This window comes from Mustela nigripes, chromosome 6, assembly GCF_022355385.1.
Source record: "Mustela nigripes isolate SB6536 chromosome 6, MUSNIG.SB6536, whole genome shotgun sequence".
In the NCBI taxonomy this organism is placed as follows: Eukaryota; Metazoa; Chordata; class Mammalia; order Carnivora; family Mustelidae; genus Mustela; species Mustela nigripes.
In genome coordinates, this window is record NC_081562.1 from 92889458 (window position 1) to 92912239 (window position 22782).

Below are 22782 nucleotides of genomic sequence, written 5' to 3' on the forward strand. Positions count from 1 at the left end.
GAAGGGTAAGGCAAAAGTCGCGAGAACACCCCGCTACCACACCCCTGGAGAGGCCTGGATTGGCGAGAATGCTACCAGGGAATGAGGTAATGGCTGGGGGACGCCGCCTGGGATTGTGGGATGTGTAGTCTTGGCCCACTCCGGCTTGGACGGAGAACAACAACGCACCTTGGGAGTTACTTCACACAACTTATTTTCTTTCATTTTTACATCAAGTCTATAAAAAATATCTTGTAATTCCTGTTTTCCAGATGAATACATATGGGCTTCCAGAAATTAAATGACTAGATAAAGATAATACAGCCTGTCGTGCTGTGGCACAGAAAGAACTTCAAAAACAGTAATTGCAAGTAAAATTTAGTAAGGGCTTAGTCATGTTAGGAATGAAAACGTTAAGTAATCTTCTCGAGTTAGAGCTATCAAATAAATACAGAGCACCTAGTTAAATTTGAATTTCAAAGAAACAACTAATAAGGTTTTTTTAGTATAATTATGCCCCATATCATATGTGGGACATACTAAGACACACACACACACACACACACACACACACACACACACAAACATTATTAGCTTTTTAATCTGAAATTTAAATTTAACGGGGCATCTGTTTTTGTTTTTCAAATCCGGCACTCTTATTTCAAGCTCATAAGAAGGTAAGTGGTGACTGTATATCTGTTGGAACACCCTCTGTGCTCTTAACAACTGCACTAATAGTTTTCAGACTTCTGAATTACACAGTTCAATAAAATGAAAACAACAGCAACCCTAGGGCGCCTGGGTGGCTGATGATAAAGCCTGTGCCTTCAGCTCTGGTCTTGATCCCAGGACTCTGGGATCTAATCCCACCTGGTGCTCCCTGCTGAGCAGGGAGTCTGCTTCTCCCTCTGTGCCTTCCCTCCCCTGCTCATGCTCTCTTTCTCACTCTCAAATAAATAAAATCTTAAAAACAAAACAAACAAACAAACCCAGCAACCCTTTTTGAGGATGGACGTAGTACTGCTACCTTTAAATTTTGCCATCTAAGGGACGCCTGGGTGGCTCAGTTGGTTAAGCAGCTGCCTTCCGCTCGGGTCATGATCCCAGCGTCCTGGGATTGAGTCCCACATTGGGCTCCTTGCTTGGCAGGAAGCCTGCTTCTCCCTCTGCCTCCCTCTGCCAGTGCTCACTCTCTCTCTCTCTCTCTCTTTCTCTCTGACAAATAAATAAATAAAATCTTTTTTTTTTTTTTTTTTTGCCAACTAAGTGCATTAGAAAAAGAAAGCCTACTGTTTACTATAGCCATCATTTCTCACTAGAAAAGTAAGAAGGACATACTCTCAAGATTGAAAGACAATCTTTTGAAATTTAATAAATCTAGCTTTATGAAAAGCTTGCCGCATTGTGTATGGATGTTTTTTGTTTGTTTTATATTTTTTGTTTTTGAGAGGAGGGGACACCCAGTAAGATTTTTTCCCTGACCCTCCATAGGCAAGATTTTTTCTTTTCTTTCTTTTCTTTCTTAAGACAAGCATATTTTGAAAGTCCATTAGGGCTGCCACCCTGGAGCCCCTGGGGGCCTGAGTTTGGGATGTTTTCCATAATGTTTCCTGAGCTTGCAGGATGCTGCAACACTTAGAAATAGTGCCAGACCAAGTGACTGGAGAGATGCTTGCGTTCCGGAGTTTGGAACTCATTGTCATTCTATGCATACTCCCCTGGCTCCTCCCCAAGCCTCTATCCAGCTTCCTATAGAGTCTTACTGCCTTCCCAACCAGTTTTTTTCTTTTTTTAAGATTTTATTTATTTGACAGACAAAGATCACAAGTAGGCAGAGAGGCAGGCAGAGAGAGAGAGAGAGGGAGGGAGGAAGCTCCTTGCTGAGCAGAGCCAAAGGCAGAGGCTTAACCCACTGAGGGGTTAAGCATCCCTGCACCACTTCCCATCCAGTTTCTTATTCTGGACGAGTTTCCTTCACTTTCCTTAAAACTCAAGGTGGATAAGAGGTATAGGCCCAATGTGTGGAAGCCCTCATCTGAGTTCTGAGTGGTTAGTTGTCTGGTCAGGCCACCATTCTCTCACTCTTGCCTCATAGTGTCCAAGTGACCTTACACAATTGCTAGGCAGAACCTCCATCCCCTCCTCCCTTCTTCCATCATCATGCTTCTTCCCTTGGCCTAGAGCCTCAACTTCTGCAGTCCAACTCTCTATTAGCCAGCAGAGGCCTGTGACGTGAAGAAAAAAATCAATTTGGCCAGCTTCTGTGTGGTTCTGCCCAGGGTCTGCAGCAGGAGTCTGACCTGAGGGGAGGAAGGACAAAGAATCTCTAAGGCTTGGCTTTTTCTTTTCTTTTCATTTCTTTTTTCTTTTTCTTTCTTTCTTTTTTTTTTTTTTTTTTGCTAGGGAAGAGGGAGAAGCAAAATAAGCCCTGAGAAAGGGGCTGGGGTGTTGGGACTCTGTCCAGTGGTAATTTGGACAGGAAACACGCTTACGTAGGCGCTGAAACCTGTCTGAAACCTAAACCAAAATGCAGATGTCTGCCCTACTGATTCTCTCTCAAAGCCCCTGTGGCCTTCCCCATCCCCACCATTACTCCCCTTCACTGTTTTCTGACTCCCTTTCTCTTGCAAAATCTCCTGCCCACCTGCATCTGCAGCCCCGACCAGGCAAAATGAGAATTTTATCTGTGTCTGAATTCTGATAGCCCAGAATACGAGTTTGCCTTCCTTCACATTGGGGACCTGGTGTGTATACTGGGGAGATGGTGCACCTTTGGACCTAAAAGGGGAAGGGAATTATAGCCTTTCTCCTGACACTGCTGGCAGCCGCCCTTGAAAGTTGAGTGGGTTGGGAATCTGTGTGAGGGGGTTGGGGATGGGGAATGAGAAGTGTGCTCTCAATTTGGAGAGGATGGTGACAGGGGCGGGGCGGGGGTGGGGGAGGAGGGTGTCCCGGAATAAAAGGGGTGGAAGCGCTGTCGGCTCTCTTCCCTACCCAGGCGACTGGCCCACCTCAGCCCGCTTACCCCTTCCAGAGGGGTGGAGTCCGAGGGAGGGGCAGGCCGTGGAGGTGGGAAGTGGGATGCGAAGAGGGACTTGGGTGGGGAAGGGGTGAGGGCGAGGTTAGCTAGGAGCGTCAGGGGAGGAGGCGAGAGAAACGGACAGGTGCCCCAGCGGGTGGAAGCCGAGCGGGAGGCCCCCCCGCGAAGGAAGCCCCGCCCGCCCCGCGGCCGCCGCCCCGCCCAGGCCCGCAGCGCGGCGCTGCAGCGCGAGGGGCGGAGAGGCAGAGCGCCGGGAGAGGACCAGACGCCCAGGTCGCCCGCATCCCCGTGCCGCAGGAGCGAGCAAGCGCGTCCCGGCCCCGCTCTCCAGCCCTCGCCCGGGCGCCCCACCTGCTTTCTCGGCTCCAGAGACCGAGCACCTGTCCTCCGCCTCGGCCCCGGCTGAGCACCCCTCCTCCGGAGCGCACACCCGTCCCTGCAGCACGAGAAGTGCCCAGCCCGTCGCCGGCGACCACCATGGCGGAGACCAACAACGAGTGTAGCATCAAGGTGCTCTGCCGATTTCGGCCCCTGAACCAGGCCGAGATTCTGCGGGGAGACAAGTTCATCCCCATTTTCCAAGGGGACGACAGCGTCGTTATTGGGGTGAGTGTCGCCCCGGGAGGGAATTTCGGGGAGGGATCGGAAAGATGAATCTTCCCCGCCCCCGCCGAGTCTTCGCCCCTGGCTGTCACTCTGCGCCCCCTCCCCGCCGCTCAGCCTCCAACCTCTCCGCCGCAGCCCCTCCTCTCCCCTGCATCAGGATGGCTGGGTGTGGCCTGGCCTGGCAGGCAGCCAAGTCTCCGCAGAGTGGGAGGGGGTTACTTCCTCGCAGTCAGCGGACCAAACTCCCCTTTGCTGCTCGCTGCAGCGTCCCCACCCCTTAGAGCCAGTCCCGTGTTTTTCTGATGTTTTCCCTCTCCCCTAGGGAAAGCGCATCTTCCCTTTGTTATTGGCTCAGATCTCTACCCCGACCTCTCAGGACGGGAGGGGATAGACTAGTGGATCGGCTAGATGGGAGGTGGGCAGTCCAGGGTCTCTGCGGGAGGAGGTATGAATGAGAGTGGGCTCTCCATCAACCCCTGAAGTAGTCACAGCCTAGACTTGGGCTGAGGGCACAGGTCTGATGAAGGGTTTTCTGGGAAAGAAATGCATTGATGCCACACCCAGTCTGGGAAGGAGGCTCTGGGGTCCTAAGGAAATGTCTGCCTTTCCCTCCCAGGTACAGTAGGAAGAGGCTTCAGACACCCCAGTTTCCCCTAACAAATAAAAATAACCAAATCCTGGGACGCCTGGGTGGCTCAGTTGGTTGAGCAGCTGCCTTCGGCTCGGGTCATGATCCCAGCGTCCTGGGATCGAGTCCCACATCGGGCTCCTTGCTCGGCAGGGAGCCTGCTTCTCCCTCTGCCTCTGCCTGCCATTCTGTCTGCCTGTGCTGGCTCTCTTCCCCCCCCCCCCCCCGATAAAGAAATAAAATCTTTTAAAAAAAACATAAAAAAAATAACCAAATCCTGAGGTTTTAATAGGTACTTGCTTATTCATCCTTCCTTTTGATGATCTAGCAAAAAGTATCAAGCTGCTTCTACCTCATCATGATAGCTCTACCCACGAGGAGATCTTATTAAGAAGGGGAACTAGTATTTACTGTGTGTTTATTACTGGACATGTATTATTTAATCTCAAAACAACACTCTCTGAAGTAGGTATTAATATTTCCATTTTACAGATGAGGAAATTGAGGCCCAAAGAAGTTGAATGACTTTCTCAAGGTCACCCTGTTAATTCATGGATCTGAACCTAAATCTCTAACTCCAAAGCTCATGGCTTTTCCTTTATATCACACTGCCTCTGCAGATTTCTCTTCTCGACCATTATCTGTGATAGCCCAAAGGGAATTCTTCACCCACCCCTCCTTTTCCAGTTTGGTAGGGATTGTTAGGCTATAGGGTGAAAGGACCTGAGGTTGAGTCCTATAGGGCTTGAGGGGTGCTGGCCAGGAAACTGTAGCCAATTTGAGAAGGGAGCAGCACATATGATGGTTGTCCTCAAGGTCAGGGGCACTGTTTATATATCTTTGGTCCATAGTGCTTGACATAAGGCATGCTTATTAAACGAATGAAGGAAAGATGAGGAGGGAGCATGGGCCTCCGAATCAATGAGAATGGGACTTTGTGTAAACATACCTTAAGAAGAGCCTGCTTACATGTCCCATCCCCAAGGGCCCCAGTCTGTCACTATGCTGAGCTCTCACCCACAGAACTCAAATGGGTGCTTCTGCCTTCTGTGGGTGCTTACATATGTGCATGTTCGCCGCATCTAGAGGACCCCTGTCTCTTTTGGCCTCAAGGACCTTAGGCCTTATACCCTGGTCAGTGTCACCTGGGGGCTCCTCTCCAAGTAGTCCGGACAGCAAGCATTAGCTGTGAGAATTGGAGCTTGAGGTTCCCCTGACACACGAAGGCTGAGAAACAGGAGGGAAATGGTCATAGGGGAGCACATCCACAAAAGGCTTCTACTTTGAAGCCTAGTTTCCTTGGTTTAGTTCTTTCAGGTAAGTCTGAACAAACTCCTTTAGGTTCTCAGGCCATCCTGGTGTGATGGGCATGGGGCATGGGGTGATGTTGGGAGAAGGAGTGGTAGTATTGATCTGTCCAGTTGGTGAAACAGGAGAGACACCATAGAAGGGGGAGAGGGAGAGAGAGGCAGAGAGGCCCAGGTCTCCCTGCCAGTTCATATTCTATCTTAGTTCCACAGCTGGTCCTTCCTTGCCTGTCTTGCCTGATATTTGCGGGGCTGCACCTTTGTCTCTCTGTGTATCTTCCTTTGCCCCAGCCCTTCCTGTCAATCTCTCCAGCTGAGAGAGATGCTTGTGGGGGGCCATTTTGTCTCGGGCATTGTCCTTGGAACTTGCCTTCCCAGCCTGACTGTTCATTGCTCATTTGGAAAGAGGAGGGCTCTAGGAGAAGGGATTTGGAGGCAACCCTTGAGGGTACCGTAAAGAGAAGGAAATCTCCTACCCCTTCTCTTTCCTCCTCCCGTTCCCTTTGGGGCCCAGCATCTGAGGAATTAATGGAGAAAGCTGCGTCAGGAAGGTGAGGGAAGAGGGAAGGGGCAGACAATAGTCTCTCCAAACCTAGCCCCTGCTCCTTTCTCTGGTGGCTCTCCTCTCTGCCTCTGCAGCACTGCGGCTACCCCAGGGCTTCAGAGTCTCAGATGTTCCTGGGCTTTTTCTGCCTGGCAGAGGGTAGGAGAATAAGCTGGAAAGACAGCTCTTTCAACCTCATCCCTCCCCAACTCCTCTGACTTCTCCCAGGAATCTGGGGGGATGGGGTTTAGCCAAAGTTAATGGCCTGAGTCATAGTGGAGGGGTGTCTGGGTTACTGTCTGTGTGCTGTGTACCTGGTTTTGCTCTTATGTCACTTAGAATCCAGAGTGACTTTTTCACTGTATGCATATAAGTGTCTCTCGGCCCTGGTCTTGTGGGCAGAGTGCCCAGGTGCTTGCTGTCTGGGTTGCTACTTCTATACCAGACATGGGAGGGAAGACCCATATATTCTCTCCCCCTTTCCCAGTTCCTCTCCTTCATTCATTCAAGTGTCCACTATTCTTCCTCCCTCAGATCTCCTAATGGGTTAGCAGGTTCTTGAGCAGGCAAAAATCCAGGCCTGTCAAATACCTCATTAGGAAAAGCTAGGTTGGGACTTGCAGGATTACTGGACCAGAGTCAATATTGTGTGGGGTGGCGCAGGATTCCTTTGAAAACTGAAGAGGGGGAGCAGGTCTCCCTTTAGCTTTGGGGGAGTCTCATAAAGGAAAACAGAGAGTATATACCATGGCCAGTGTCTCTCTAGCATTACCATGGCAACAATCCCCAGAGGTGTCACCATGGAAATCAGGCCTGGTGCTCAGAAGTTCAGCCTCTACCAAGTGCTTTGCTGAGGGGTGAAAAGGTTGGTCATCTTGGGACCCTGGTCTTTGGCCTTCCCATTAGCTTTAGTCAGCTAGCATAATGGAAAACTACCGAAAGTTGCTGGGAAGCACAAATGGACAAGGGAACAACAAGGAGGCTTGGGGTGGGTTCAGGGAGACTGGAGCCCTGGGCTGCAGGACACTGAAAGGGAGCTCTCTGGAGAAGGCTATGAGGAGGGCTTAAATTGCGGTGGGTGGAAGGGGGACTGGATCTCAGGGGATGTTCCTCAAAGGTGGTGTGTCTCCCTTAGTGTTTCTAATGAAACTGGTCTTCCAGTCTCTGACGTTGGCATGGTGGGGAGGGGGTTCCTGGGAGAGAATGGGTGGGAGAACTGCAGGCTTCTGAAGATGGGGTTGAGGTTGAAAAAAGGGAGTGATGGAGGGCTCCAGTTCTGTCAGAAAACATTTGGAGAAATGTCCAAATGGGGGTGGGGTCATGTGGAAAAAGCCATGAGAAGGATTTGACACCATGTTCAGTGTTCAGGCACTTCAGTCCTTGGGTTACTGTGGCACTGTGGATCTGGATTCAGATTGCTTGGGTTTGAGACTGTGTGCTACCATTTCTCAGGTGTGTGTCTGTGGGCAAGCTACCTTACCTCTCTGAACCTCAGTCTCCACAGGTATAAAATGGTATAACAATAGTACCTTCTAGAATTGCTGTGAACATTAACTGAGATAATGCATATAAATTGCTTAGCACAGTGACAGGTGCGTAATAAACTCCTGGTAAGAGTTAGATGTTATTATTATTTCTAATATATGCTGTCTCTCCATAAGCTAGCCTTTGATACACTGGGAAGGAGTTAACCTTTCCCCTTCTTACTGGTTGTTTAATCCAAACACACAGGGTTCTAATATCTTCTTACTCTCTTCCTCCATCAATGTCTGTGTTTTTGACAAATATTTATGAAGGACATCCTGTGGGCCAAGGACTGTGCTTGATGTTGGAGATTTACAGGGAATCCCTGCCTTCAAGAAACTCTTGGTCTACTTGGTGATACAGACTATAGAGTGGTCTGGGCAGAGGCCCAGGAGGGGCATCAGAAACAGCTTAAAAAAAAAAAAAGTGGCTTTTGTAATCTATACACACAGATTTTAGTAGGAAATCTCCTACAACATCTGACAGTCCAACTCAAAGTAATTGTGTGTCATGAGAAATAAATAAATAATGGTGATATTTCCCATGTGAGCAGTCTAGAGGCAGAAAAAGTAGAAAACCACTGGTCTAGTTACTTTCATCAAAAGATCTGATGAACAAATTCATCTTGAGTATACTCAATGGAAAATTAAAAAGAAATTCACAATTTAACAGAAATAAAAATAAAAGATGAAATAACAAACTAGATAGAGCTGGAATTTAAGGACCTAGTTAAGAGTCAGGAAGTGGTAGCAGGACTTTCCAGAACCTCTGAAATTATCATCTGTGTCTGTAGCTTTCCATGGTCATGAGTTTACAAAGTTAACCCATTTTTAGTTCTTGGGTATCTTTTTTTTTTTTTTTAAAGATTTTATTTATTCATTTGAAAGGCAGAGATTACAAGTAGGCAGAGAGGCAGGCAGAGAGAGAGAGGAGGAAGCAGGCTCCCCGCTGAGTAGAAAGCCCCATGCGGGGCTCGATCTCAGGACTCTGAGACCATGACCTGAGCCGAAGGCAGAGGCTTTAACCCACTGAGCCACCCAGGCGCCCCAGTTCTTGGGTATCTTTTATCCTCACAGTACTGAGAACACCCTTTTACTCTCTCTGGTCTCTTCCTTCTCCCCAGTCTAGGCTGAGTTCCTCAGGCCAGAATTGCCTTCAGCACTTGGAGAGCGCCCTCCATCTTAATGCCTCCTTGAGGCTTCTCTGGAATCCTACCGCTGGGAATGTTTGTGAGAGAGGAGGAGAAAGACCAAGGGAAAGGCAGAGAAGGAGTTGGTGCCCATGTTCCCAGAAGGGAAGAAGGGAGGGGCAAAGTTGGCTTGAGAGTTATATTTAGTCCCCTTTGGCTGCATTCCTGGCTTCATGAAGCATAGATAGACATCACTGGTGGAGAAGAGGCGGGAGTCATTGGGCTGAGACGTGTTTTGTTTGTTTCTGTTTCTTGGCCACTGGATGGAGGCAACACTGAGTTAGATTACAATTCAAGAATCAAGTTTCAACAAAAAATAAATTAATCAAATTTAAAAAGAAAGGTATTACCACTGAGGAGGACAGGTATCAATACCACTTTAAAGCTCTTTTCTTCTAACACTGTGTGATTTTATTCTATGTAAGAAAGATATTGTTTTTTATAATGCAGTATAATGATGAACCGTTCAGATAACAAGGATGAAAAATTCACAAAAGCCCTATGAATACCTCATAAACTCACTCAAACCTTTAAAAAAAATCAAGGTAGATTTTAATTTTTATTTATCTTTATTATTTTTATTTTTTTAAAAGATTTTATTTGTTTGACAGACAGAGATCACAGGTAGGCAGAGAGGCAGGCAGAGAGAGAGGGGGAAGCAGCTCCCTGCTGAGGAGAGAGCCCTATGTGGGCTCCATCCCAGGACCCTGGGATCATGACTTGTGCTGAAGACAAGAGGCTTAACCCACTGAGCCACCCAGGCACCCCTCAAAGTAGATTTAAAAAAAATACTATTAAACATAGCCCGATAACAATACTAGTATGTTTTAACTATTGACAAAATTAGAAACAAAGAGAAACTAAAAATCACTCAAATTGCTACCACCCCAAGAAAAACACTGTTAACAATTTAATATATTTGTTTCCACTGAGTTTTTGTTGCATATATATATATATAAATTTTAATAAAAGTATATAATGAACTATATATTGTTTTGTAGGTTAGCTCTCTCACTAATATAATACCATTACTATTTACCATTACTAAATATTATGTAATTTTATTTTATTTTATTTTTTTTTAAAGATTTCATTTATTTATTTTGACAGAGAGAGATCACAAGCAGGCAGAGAGGCAGGCAGAGAGGAGGAAGCAGGCTCCCTGCTGAGCAGAGAGCCTGATGTGGGACTCGATCCCAGGACTCTGAGATCATGACCTGAGCCGAAGGCAGCGGCTTAACCCACTGAGCCACCCAGGCGCCCCTGTAATTTTATGTATTTTAAAAAATGTTTAATTTTTGCATGTCTTAACATGCACATGTGACAAAATTCAAATTATATATAGAAATGTATACGATTAATAGTAAGCCTCTTCCCTACTTTTCTTTTGTAGCCATCCAGTTCCCATTTCAGAAGGCAGCCATTTCACCAGTTTCTTATGGGTCTTTCTAAAAGCATACCATATATTTATAAGCAATTACATATATATGTTCATATATTAATTTTTTTTTCAATTTACTTTAAGCAATCTCTATACCTAATGTGGGGTTTGAACTCATAATCTCCAGATCAAGAGTCACATGCTCTTCTCACCGAGCCAGCCAGATGCCTGGCATATACTCTTTTTTTTTTTTAAGAAGAATGGTGGCATAGTGTACATACTGTTCTGTACCTTGCTCTTTTTTTTTTAAACTTAACATTGAGTCTAGGAGAGTCTTCCTTATCAGCACATGAAGATATATCTCATTCTATTTAACAACTGTATAGTTTGTTGTAGGGATATGACATAATTTATTTAACCAGGTCCCTATTGATGGACTTTTAGGATTATCCTAATAAGTTGCTATTACAAACAATTGAATGACCTTGTGTGTGTGTGTGTGTGTGTATTGCATATGTCTGTAAGATACATTTTTAGAAGTTGAGGTCTTAAAGTATATGCACTTAAAAATTTAAGAACTGGTTCCAAACTGCCTCTCATGGAGTTGCCCCGTGTTTATATGTGCCCTCTCCAATGCAATGAATTGTCAAAATATTTTATTTTGCCCACTTGGATAGATTAAAATGGTATTTCATAGTTTTAGTATGCATTTCTCTTATTAATAATGAGGTTGTGCATCAACCAGCCATTTTTAAGTGCCATTATAACATCATTTTATGATGTTCTATTTTATGAGAGCACTGAGGTATACTTCACATACATTGAGTGCACAAATCTTATGCAAACAATTTGATGAATTTTATAACATATTTCGACGCCTGTGTAACCACTACCCAGATAGAAATTTGGAGTATTTTCATCACCCCTGAAAGCTCCCTTTTGCCTCCACCTCTCAATATGACTCCAGGCATCCACCATTTTGAGTTCTGTCACTAGCTAAATTTTGTCCTTTCTTGAATTTCATACAAAGGGGATAATACAGTATGTGCTCTCTTGTGTTTGAGTTCTTTTACTATCACACTTTTGAGATTTATTGATGTTCTATTATGACATCATTAAAAAAATATTTTATTTATTTGACAGAGAGAAAACACAACTAGGCAGAGAGGCAGGCAGAGAGAGAGGGGGAAGCAGGCTCCCTGCAGAGTAGAGAGCCCGATGAGGGGCTCGATCCCAAGACCCTGGGATCATGACCTGAGCCAAAGGCAGAGGCTTTAACCCACTGAGCCACCCAGGCTCCCCATGACATCATTTTATTTTATTTTATCTTATTTTATTTCTTTAAGTAGGCCCCATACCTACTTGGAGCCCAATGAGGGGCTTGATCTCATAATCCTGAGATTGAGACCTGAGCTGAAATCAGGAGTCAGACATGTAACTGACTGAGCCACCTAGGTGCCTCTATTATGACATAATTTTAAATGGCAATAAAGAATAAAAATATACACATGCCATTATTTAATCAATTCCTTATGTTAATCTGTCCTCTAAATATTATTCCTTTCAGTTGTTTTCAATTTATTATAAGACAGTGTGATAATAAACATTCTTGTAACTAAATATTTGCTACAAATATTTTCATGGTATAAATTCTTAGAAGTAGAACATCTGAATCAACAGATATTTCTGTGCAATTCACGACTTTTGATTATGTATTATGAATTGCTCCCATAAAAGTTGTATGGATTTACTCTCCTAGTAGAAAAGGATGAAGGTGCTTATTTCAAGGAAATTATACTTTCTTGAATGCTTATCTACATCGGGTATTCCAATTAAGTTTGTGTTTTTCAGTTTGATAAGTGACGAACAACATTCCTGTTTTAGTTTGCATTTGTGTTTATTTTTCTGTTGTTAGTACCTAGCTCTTGTCAACTTTTTTTCTGTTGAGGTTTATCTTTTTTGTTACTAATTTATGAAAGTTCTTTATAAGCTAAGAATGAAAAACTTAAAATTTTTAAAAACTTAAAATTTCTTATTTAAAAATTACACATTTTCATTTCTGAAGTGTTTTGTGTGTGTGTGGTTTTTTGTTTGTTTTGTTTTTGTTTTTTTAGTTTATTTATTTAAGTAATCTCTGCACCCATTGTGGGACTTAAACTCATAACCCGGAGATCAAGAGTTACATGTTCTTCCAACCAAACCAGTCAGGTGCCCTTAATTTCAGAAAAGTCTTCAATCTAAAAAAAAGAAGAGAAACTCCTAAAATTCCACTGTCCAAGGGTAACTACCATTAACATGTTTCTTTTTTTTTTTTTTGCTAAAGGTTTTATTTATTTGAGAGAGAGACAAAGAGAGCTTGAGCAGAGGGAGGGGCAGAGGATGAGAGAGAGGGGACAAGCAGACTCCTTGCTGAGCACAGAACCTGACACAGGAGGCTTGAGGTGGCGCTTGATCTTAGGACCCTGAGATCATGACCTGAGCTGAAGTCAGACAATTAACCAACTGAGGTACCCAGATACCCCTTACCTTGTTTTTCTAAGCAAGGTGTACATATGTACATATACATTTTTTTGTAGAAATGGAATCATCTTTTACTTACTTTTTGTACTTGTTTTTTTTTTTTTTTAAGTTTTATTTATTTATTTATTTGACAGACAGAGATCACAAGTAGGCAGAGAGGCAGGCACAGAGAAAGGAGGAAGCAGGCTCCCCGCTGAGCAGAGAGCCTGATATGGAGCTCGATCCCAGGATCCTGAGACCATGACTTGAGCCGAAGTTAGAGGCTTTAACCCACTAAGCCACCCAGGCGCCCCTTTGTGCTTGTTTTTTACACTGCATACTATTTTATGTATTTATTTTTTGCATACTATTTTTTATTAACAGTATTTTGTATATACCTTGTCATGTGATTACATATTTTTCTATAACATCATCTATAATATTTTACTATTTTAATTTAAAGGCAATATATTATCATTGTAAAACATTTAAAGATCACAGAAAAAATGTTGCAAGCCTGTTATTCTGCCCTTCTGTGATAATCACCATTAGCAGGTCTGCAGAAAGTCTTCCATGTCTTTTTTTTTAAGGCTATTCTGTCCATGTGCTTTAAAAAAATATATAATCACATTACATACACTGTTTTTATTTTTTTACTCACTTGAGCTTGAACATGTCAATATATGTAAACCAACCTCACTCATTTTAAGGGGAATAGAATATGGAGGTATCATAACAAACATCTTGTTGATGGATGTTTGAATTGTTTCTAGTTTTACTTTAATACAATGTGCTACACTGAACATTCTTCTACATAAATATTTAAGTGCTTAAGTAAGTGTTGTAAAATGAATTCCTAACACTGGAATCCCTGATATAGAGTACAAACAGTATGGACATTTAAATATTTAATAGAATTGTCCACCAGAGGGGCTTGATAAGTTTACAGTACTCCCTTCATTGTAGACAGCATCTTCACAACCTATTTCTCTTTGAGGATTCTGGTTTGGGGGCTTCAAACGCTTTCACCAAAGAGAGATCAGGTAAATATTTCAGGTAGATTTTTTTCCCCCCATATGCCAGACTTTTCAAATCTTTTAAATATTAAAATATATATTTATTAATTTTCCCTCATGCAAAGAAGAAAAAAGAAACAAAATTACACACTACTGTCCCACTCTCTGTGACATTAAGAAGTAAAAGCTTTTAAAAATAAAACACTTGTGGGGCACCTGGGTAGCTCAGTGGGTTAAAGCCTCTGCCTTCGGCTCAGGTCATGATCCCAGGGTTCTGGGATCGAGCCCCACATCGGGCTCTCTGCTCGGCAGGGAGCCTGCTTCCTCCTCTCTCACTCTCTGCCTGCCTCTCTGGCTACTTGTGATCTCGCTCTCTGTCAAATAAATAAATAAAATCTTAAAATAAAACACTTGTACATGGTTTGAAGATATAAAAAATCCTGACGCACCGACTGGCTCAGTCAGAGGAGCATGCAAGTCTTGATTTCAGGGTTGTGAGGTTGAGCCCCACACTGGGTGTAGAGATTACTAATAAAATTAAATAAGAGGTTTTTTTTTTTAAAGAATTTATGTATTTATTTGAGAGAGAGAGAGATCACAAGTAGGCAGAGAGGCAAGCAGAGGTGGGGGAAGCAGGCTTCCCACTGAGAAGAGATCCTGATATGGGGTTCAATCCTAGGACCCTGAGATCATGACCCAAGCTGAAGGCAGAGGTCTAACCCACTGAGCCAACCAGGTGCCCCCGAAATTTAAAAAATTAAAAAAAAATATATATATATATATATATATGTAATCTAGGATACAAAATGAAAAAATAAAAGACTTGCCTCTCCTCAAAGTAACCACTGTTAACATTTTTGTCTAGAAAATTCATCTAGAAAAAAAATTCTATGTATAGATGGAATATTGTGAATAGTCCTAGAGCCGCTGTCTCTGGTTCTGGCCATTAAAAGTTTTATGACTTTCCTTAATTAGTTAAAACATGTCTCCCAAACTCTGGTGACCATCACCTTAGAGTTTTACATTTCAGCTGGATAAAGATGGGCTCTGTAGTAAAACAATTTGACAACTAAGTCAGTAGGTTCTTTATACTGAAAGGCAGGAAAACACCACTGAGAAATTCGTCACTTGTGATGGAGAACAAGCATAGTCCCATTTAATCTTTTTTTTTTTTAAGATTTTATTTATTTATTTGACAGAGAGAGATCACAAGTAGGCAGAGAGGCAGGCAGAGAAAGAGAGAGGAGGAAGCAGGCTCCCTGCTGAGCAAAGAGCCCGATTGATCCCAGGACCCTGGGATCATTACCTGAGCCGAAGGCAGAGGCTTAACCCACTAAGCCACCCAGGTGCTCTCCCATTTAATCTTACCAGAGATTTTCCCTTTAGTATACTTAGAGAGTGAATACATTTTTTGGCTCCCCAGGTTGTAAATATTCTGTATCTGTATCAGCATTCATACCACCTAAATGAAACAAAGTACTTGTCGGTCTGTGATTTGTTTCAGTTTCTCTTTATTTGAAGTTGGTTCCTTAAAAGGAAACCCACAATTCTGATTTCATATATTTCTTTCACAGAGAGAGAACTTGTGCTAATGTTTGTACAACAGCTCAGCAGCTTGCTATGTGTGGATTTCATTTATGTAATAGGCAACACACTATACATATGTCCCTAACTTGGCGTCTGTCACTTAGTTGCAGCTTGAAGATCCTTCCTTATCAGGACATATGGATCTGGATCTATTGAGGATGATATTTTTAAACCTAGAGGTAGATTTTTAATGTGTTTAAAGATTTTACTTATTTATTTGTCAGAAACAGAGACCAAGAGCTGTGGGGTGGGAGGGGGGGTGGCAGGCAGAGGGAGAAGCAGGCTCCCCACTGAGCAAGGAACCGGATGTGGGGCTTGATCCCAGGACGCTGGGATCCTGATCTGAGCCGAAGGCTGACACTTAACCAACGGAGCCACCCAGGCATCCCTAGATTTTTAATGTTAATTAATTTTTTTTTTTCACTCTCCATGGCCTGTGGACCTACTGTCTTTACCTGTTAGGTTTCCCAGGGAGGGGCCTGGAGTGGTGGAGTGCTAAATCATCACACCAAGACTGAGATCCCCTCACACAGTCTCATGCTGTGACACTTTTCAATGGCACTCTCTAGCACGTGGGAACAGCTCCTGCTGTCAGCACTAACTTTTGCTCCTCTTTCTCTAGTCCGGGTCATCCCCCCAAAACCACCCGTGGATACAGATGGCTGAAAAACAGGGACCTTCTCAGGCTAATGGAAGGGAGCCGTGGTATTTCTTCTCCCTCACATCCTGACTGCCGATGTCTGCCATGTTTTATTCCCATTCTAGGGGAAGCCATATGTCTTTGACCGTGTGTTCCCCCCAAACACGACTCAGGAGCAAGTTTATCATGCATGTGCCATGCAGATTGTCAAAGGTAACATGTATTATCTTTGTAAGATATATATTTAGAATGTATGTTTTCAGGTTTGCCATTCCTTACCCCACTTCTTTCCACCAGTGCTCTTTCTCTGCTGTCTCTTCCAGATGTCCTTGCTGGCTACAATGGCACCATTTTTGCTTATGGACAGACATCCTCAGGGAAAACACATACCATGGAGGTGAGGGTTCTGACTTCCATGAGGGGTGAGGAGCTGGGAGTGTTAATGGGAGGCCCAGGAATCTCGGTAGGGCAAGACCTAGGAATCAAGCTTGCTTGGTCTGGAGGATGAGTGGAGGGGCAGGATGATAGTGGAAGTGTAGTGAAATCCCCTCAGCCTGCTGCAGTTTTCCATCCTTTCCACTACTCTGGTTTTCTTCTTTTGATTTGGAAAAGCAGCTGCCATAAAAGTCCAGAGGGCCACTTAGGTCTGTCATTGTTCGAGTTAAAGGTAGACATGGCAGTGACTGCCTCCTACCTCAAGATGGTCTTCTTACCCACTCTGACCTCTGGGTTCACCTGCATACTTCTTGAGTTGTCTCATTCTTTCTGAGTCTCAGCCTCATTCTGGAATACCCTTCCTCCCCAGGGAAAGCTTCATGACCCCCAGCTGATGGGAATCATTCCTCGAATTGCCCGAGACATCTTCAACCACATCTACTCCATGGATGAGAACCTTGAGTTCCACATCAAGGTGATCACGGCATGACAGCTGGGCATCCTCAAATAGGGCCTGGGAGGGGAAGAACTAGTTCGAACCCGCTGAGTACCTGGGCAGCCCAACTTACTTTCTGCTCTGGTTACTTCAGTTCTTCTCTGCTAAGATATTCTCATCTGCTCTTTCTCCCCTCCACCTACCATTTGAGCAGGTCATAGTCACATGAGATCCTTGGGTCAGATTTAAGATAGGTCCTCTTCACTTTCTCCCTGACCAGGTTTCTTACTTTGAGATTTACCTGGACAAAATTCGCGACCTTCTGGATGGTGAGTGGTGTTTAACCCAACTGGGCAAGTGGGGGTGTGAGGAGGGCAAGGAAAAGAAAGATCACATTGCTTTTGTGCAGAGGACACACACACACACACACACACACACACACACACTCATACCCATGTCCCTTACCTCCATTCCCCAAAGTTTCCAAAAGTGAAAAGGGTCAGAAGATGAGTGTGGACAACCAGGCCTATATAGAAATGGCCTGAGACTAGCTGGAACCTTGAGGCTAGAATCCTGGAAGAGACGAAACTAAGCTTTCAGTGTGTGCAGGGAATTAAAACTTCACGGGGAAGTCTTTCTCCTTTATTTTTATTTCTGTTTTTTAGCATTTATTTATTTATTTATTTATTCATCTGAGAGAGCAAGCAAGCGTGAGTGGTGGTGGGAGTGGGGGAGGAGCAGAGGGAGAGGGACAAGCAGACTTCTCACTGAGCACAGAGAGCCCGACGCAGGGCTCAATCTCATGACTGTGAGATCATGACCTGAGCCAAAATTAAGAGATGGACTCTTAACCGACTGAGCCACCCAGACACCCCTTCATTTTTCCATCCAGAAGAAACTACTGTCTCAGCAGGCTGCAGGGTACAGGGTTGGGGGAAGGACTGCGGGCCTTGCTTACCCTGCATTGTCTTGATTCAGTGACCAAGACAAATCTGTCTGTGCATGAGGACAAGAATCGGGTGCCATTTGTCAAGGTGAGAGTGGGGACGGGGCATCTGGGCGGGGGTCACTGTCCTGAGAGTGGGGGCATGGCAGGAGGGTAGACCAGAGACCCAGAAGTTGGAAGGCAGATGTCTTAGAGAAGTGAGATGTGCCAAGTGCTAGGGAAAGTCTGAGGGTTTGGAAAAGACAGTTTTGAAAGGTCGTCTGGTCAGCATGCAGGTAATACAATCTGCAGATCAACATTCGTGGGTCACTGTCCATTCGCCTCCTGCAGGGTTGTACCGAACGCTTTGTGTCCAGTCCCGAGGAGATTTTAGATGTGATTGATGAGGGGAAATCAAATCGTCATGTGGCTGTCACCAGTGAGTGGGAATCTACGGGGCTCTTGAGTCTGGGAGTTTGCTACTCCACTGCGTCCTCTGGGGCTGAGGGACTGGAAGGGAGCAAGGACGGACTGTGTCCTCCAGAAGAAGGGGCCCCTCTTGGATGTGCGACCCAGCTGCCTGGGAGGTGCAGTGGCAGGGCTGGTCCTAGCAGGTGCCCTCTGTCTCCGGGTGGGCCAGCGGTCAGGTGAGACTGGGGGCTTCAGGCTTCAGCTCCACAGGTATCGGTACAGGGACTGCCTCTGCCTTGGCCCTGCAGACATGAACGAGCACAGCTCTCGGAGCCACAGCATTTTCCTCATCAACATCAAGCAGGAGAACATGGAGACGGAGCAGAAGCTCAGTGGGAAGCTGTATCTTGTGGACCTGGCGGGGAGTGAGAAGGTTGGGGACCTGGCGGTGGGGTGGGCAGGGGAGGAGGTCTGGGGACTTGGTTTCATCAAAATAACTTTTTCTTTAGGATATAATTCACATACCATAAAGTTTCACCATTTTGAAATATATAGCTCCATGGGTTTTAGGATTCTTGGAAGGTTGTGCACCCATCACCACTAATTCTAGAGCATTTTCATCACCTGTTAGCAGTCATTCCCTATTCGCCTCTCCCCTAGCCCCTGGCAATCACTAATCTACTTTTTGTTTCTGTGGATTTGCCTTTTCTGGACATTTCCTATAAATGGGGTAGTACAATACGTGGGCAGGAAGGGGTGGCTTTGGCACGAGGGTTAGGGTAATAGAGGAAGGGCCTTGTCTGTTCTCTTCCCCTGTCCCCTCCCGTCCTTGGACTGAATCCTCCTGAGTGGAGAAGAGGCCGTGAGAGCCCTCTCTTCCCCTGCAGCTCTCGTGACATGCTCCTTCCTTAATGCTCTGGTAGGTCAGCAAGACCGGAGCAGAGGGGGCTGTGCTTGATGAGGCAAAGAACATCAACAAGTCACTGTCAGCCCTTGGGAACGTGATCTCCGCGCTGGCTGAAGGCACGGTGAGTGTCCCTTAGGCCTTGTCCCATCTTCTTCTACTGCTGCCATCTCATCATGCTTGATCCATGGGGTGTGCGATCCCTTGTCAGCATCACTGTCCTTTCTGATTTCCTTGTTGAATATTTTTTCTGATTCATGGTCTCCCTCCTCCCCCAGAAAAGCTATGTCCCATATCGCGACAGCAAAATGACACGAATTCTCCAGGACTCTCTGGGAGGAAACTGCCGGACGACTATGTTCATCTGCTGCTCACCGTCCAGCTACAATGACGCAGAGACCAAGTCCACCCTGATGTTCGGGCAGCGGTCAGTGGCAGGGTCCCCACTCCTGAACCAGCCCCTGTTGCTCTCTCACCCCTCCGTGTCACACCAGCCTTCATGGAGGTCTAAGCTCCTTGTTCTCCTCCCCCAGGGCAAAGACCATTAAGAACACTGCCTCAGTGAATCTGGAGCTGACTGCTGAGCAGTGGAAGAAGAAATATGAGAAGGAGAAGGAGAAGACAAAGGCTCAGAAGGAGACAATTACCAAGCTAGAGGCTGAGCTCAGCCGGTGGCGCAATGGTTAGAGAGGGTTCCAGCTGGTGTGAGAGGCGGCAGGAGGAGGAGGCTGAGGGGACCAGAGGGGCCCTGTCTGGTGTGGGGCTTCAGGGCAGGCCAACCTCCAAGGAGGGTTGCGTCTCTGGAGGGGTGCAGTCCAGCAGTGATGAGGGAAGGGGAGAGGGGGCTGATGGCAGCCCTTATCCCACCACCCCCCAGAAAAGGTTAGCGGTGCATGCACTTGGCAACAGAGATGGAGACCTGCCCGGAGGTCTCAGTGTTGAGGATGGAGGCAGGAAGGAGTCCTGAAGGATCTTCTCCCATCCCTGTCCTTGTTCTGCCCCTTGGCCAGGAGAGAATGTTCCTGAGACGGAGCGCCTGGCTGGGGACGATGCGGCCCTGGGAACTGAGCTCTGTGAGGAGACGCCTGTGAATGACAACTCTTCCATTGTGGTGCGCATCGCCCCTGAGGAGCGGCAGAAATATGAGGAGGAGATCCGCCGCCTCTATAAGCAGCTCGATGACAAGGTGAGGATGCCCAGGGCACAGGGGGCAGCCAGTGGCATGAGAAGTGAGGGATGAAGGAATTTACTTGTACTGCCTCTTTTTTAAAAATTTTTAAGAGGGACATATGCTTGTTATTGAACATGTGGAATGTCGCCCTGAGTAACATTTAGAACTATTGAATCACTGCATCGTTCACCTTAAACTAATATAACACTGTGTGTTAACTATCCCAGAATTAAAATTGAACTTAATAAAAATTATATTAAGAAATTTAGAAGATGATTAAAAATATGCAGAAGAAAATTTAAGTCCTCCATCATCCTACCATTCAGAGATAGTACCTTTAGCATTCTGCTTTTCTCCACACAGAGAGCATGAATTGAGATACACTGTATATGTAATTTTGCATCTGATTCCTTCATTCCACATCGTATAAGGAACAATTTCCCACTTTGTTACCAATTCCTTACAGAAGTATTTTATTTTAAATGGCTACCTAACCGTCCATTTATCGAAATACATCGAACTATTAATTACAGGGCTTCTAGTCTTCTCTGTTTTTAGTAACGTGTTTTTGCTTTTGAGTGATTTGATCAATGTGGAGCACTAAAGTGGGATTTCTAGGTTAGAGGATATGCGCTTTAACCTAAAGGCTCTTGCGGTGTATTGTCAAGGTTATACCACCTTCTAGGGAGAAAGGAATTTGAAAGTGAGGACAGGAATGAGGCAAGAGACTGAGGGAAAAACTTCTTTATAGGATATGGGGTTTCTAACTCAAAGCCTGAACTGTCTGGAGCTTTGTCAGGATCCTTCCTCTGCCCACACCCCCGTAAGTCCTGACTAGACAGAGCAGATTCCCTTCACCCCACCATTCCCCCTTGCCTCCAACAGGATGATGAGATCAACCAGCAGAGTCAGCTCATAGAGAAGCTTAAGCAGCAGATGCTGGACCAGGAAGAGGTAATGGGAAGGAGGACCAGACATGAGAGGAGGGCAGTGTGTTCCCCAAAAGGCATAAAAGACCTTTTACAACCAGATGGAAGAAGAACTTGGTCACCCCCCACCCCCAAACTATCCAAGTCTCAGGACTTAACTGGGACTGTGTGTAAAACACAGGTTTGGGAGTTTGGGTGTTTCTTCCTTCTGTGATGCCTACAGCCCTCTTGCTCTCACTTTGACCCTGGCCCCTCTCCTTGAGCTCTGCCTTCCAGGCTTAGGGGGCAGAGAAGCCCCGTCTGGGGCAGTGCTCTTGGCTTCCCCTGACCAGGGGGCCAGTCACTGGTGGCAGACCTCCTCACGTGCCTTGCCTCTTGCTCCCAGCTGCTGGTGTCCACTCGGGGAGACAATGAGAAGGTCCAGCGGGAGCTGAGCCACCTGCAGTCGGAGAATGATGCTGCTAAGGAGGAGGTGAAGGAGGTGCTGCAGGCCCTGGAGGAGCTGGCCGTGAACTATGACCAGAAGTCCCAGGAGGTGGAGGAGAAGAGCCAGCAGAACCAGCTGCTGGTGGATGAGCTGTCTCAGAAGGTGGTGAGTGGTTGACTGGGGTCCAGGCACCCCCAGCCTCCAGAACACCACCAGGGACCTCTGTATATGGGGGGCACATCACACTCATGCCTTTGCCCCACTGTGCAGTGTGCAAGGGGACCCTCTCCCGCCTTGTCACCACCCTTCGCCCTCCTGACCCCTATCTCTTCCAGACCCTTTGGCATGGCCTGTGTTCTCTCTGTAGCCATCTTTGGGGTCACATCTGAGACAGAGGCTCCGCCTGGGCTAGGGAGGGGAGTGGGAAGATGGCCATGGGGTGACGTGAGGGGCTGTCCCTAGGCCACCATGCTGGCTCTGGAGTCTGAGTTGCAGCGGCTACAAGAGGTCAGTGGACACCAGCGGAAACGAATTGCAGAGGTGCTGAACGGGCTGATGAAGGACCTGAGTGAGTTCAGTGTCATCGTGGGCAACGGGGAGATTAAGCTGGTGAGTGGGACTGGAGGCAGCAGTCTTGTTCTGGTCATTCTTGCCCTGGGCACTGGTGGGAGAGGCAGCGGGGCACCAGGCCCTCAGGGATACTGAGGAAGGTGGGCCAAAGAGGCAGGAAACACGCCTTTAAATTAGACCCGGGAAAACATATAGACTTTTGCATAGACTCTGCTGTAAATACACCTTCTAGAGGGTGCTGAATAAAGAGGCCACGGAGGGGCGCCTGGGTGGCTCAGTCATTAGGTGTCTGCCTTCAGCTCAGGTCACGATCCCAGGATACTGGGATCGAGCCCCACATCAGGCTACCTGCTTTATGGGAAGCCCGCTTCTTCCTCTCTGACTCCCCCTGCTTGTGTTCCCTCTTTCACTGTATCTGTCAAATAAATGAAATCTTTAAAAAATAATTAAAAAAATTAAAAAAGAGGCCCTGGAGATGGACATATGATAACGGGTGTTAGGGGTGAGGCCCAGAGCTGGGAATGAGATATGCAAGTCCATGGCCGTGCCCATCGAGCAGATCAGTGCGACTCCAAATCACTTTGCTCTATAAGATGGAAGAGGGCGACTGTCAGAACTGGATCTTTAAGTGCAG

General features: G+C 45.9%; 1 protein-coding gene across 1 annotated transcript in view; it reads left to right on the forward strand.

Moving 5' to 3' along the window:
- The first annotated feature begins 3186 nt into the window (after window positions 1-3186).
- KIF5A (kinesin family member 5A) overlaps window positions 3187-22782 on the forward strand; it is a 30971-nt gene continuing 11375 nt past the window's right edge. Inside the window, exons 1-15 of the mRNA XM_059403538.1 lie at window positions 3187-3625; window positions 16066-16153; window positions 16264-16337; window positions 16746-16850; window positions 17092-17140; window positions 17790-17845; window positions 18088-18175; window positions 18456-18580; window positions 19071-19175; window positions 19330-19478; window positions 19585-19733; window positions 20062-20237; window positions 21108-21176; window positions 21537-21743; window positions 22041-22187. Coding sequence (XP_059259521.1) covers window positions 3497-3625; window positions 16066-16153; window positions 16264-16337; window positions 16746-16850; window positions 17092-17140; window positions 17790-17845; window positions 18088-18175; window positions 18456-18580; window positions 19071-19175; window positions 19330-19478; window positions 19585-19733; window positions 20062-20237; window positions 21108-21176; window positions 21537-21743; window positions 22041-22187 — 1716 coding nt within the window. The 5' untranslated portion in view covers window positions 3187-3496. The remainder of the gene's footprint in view (window positions 3626-16065; window positions 16154-16263; window positions 16338-16745; window positions 16851-17091; window positions 17141-17789; window positions 17846-18087; window positions 18176-18455; window positions 18581-19070; window positions 19176-19329; window positions 19479-19584; window positions 19734-20061; window positions 20238-21107; window positions 21177-21536; window positions 21744-22040; window positions 22188-22782) is intronic.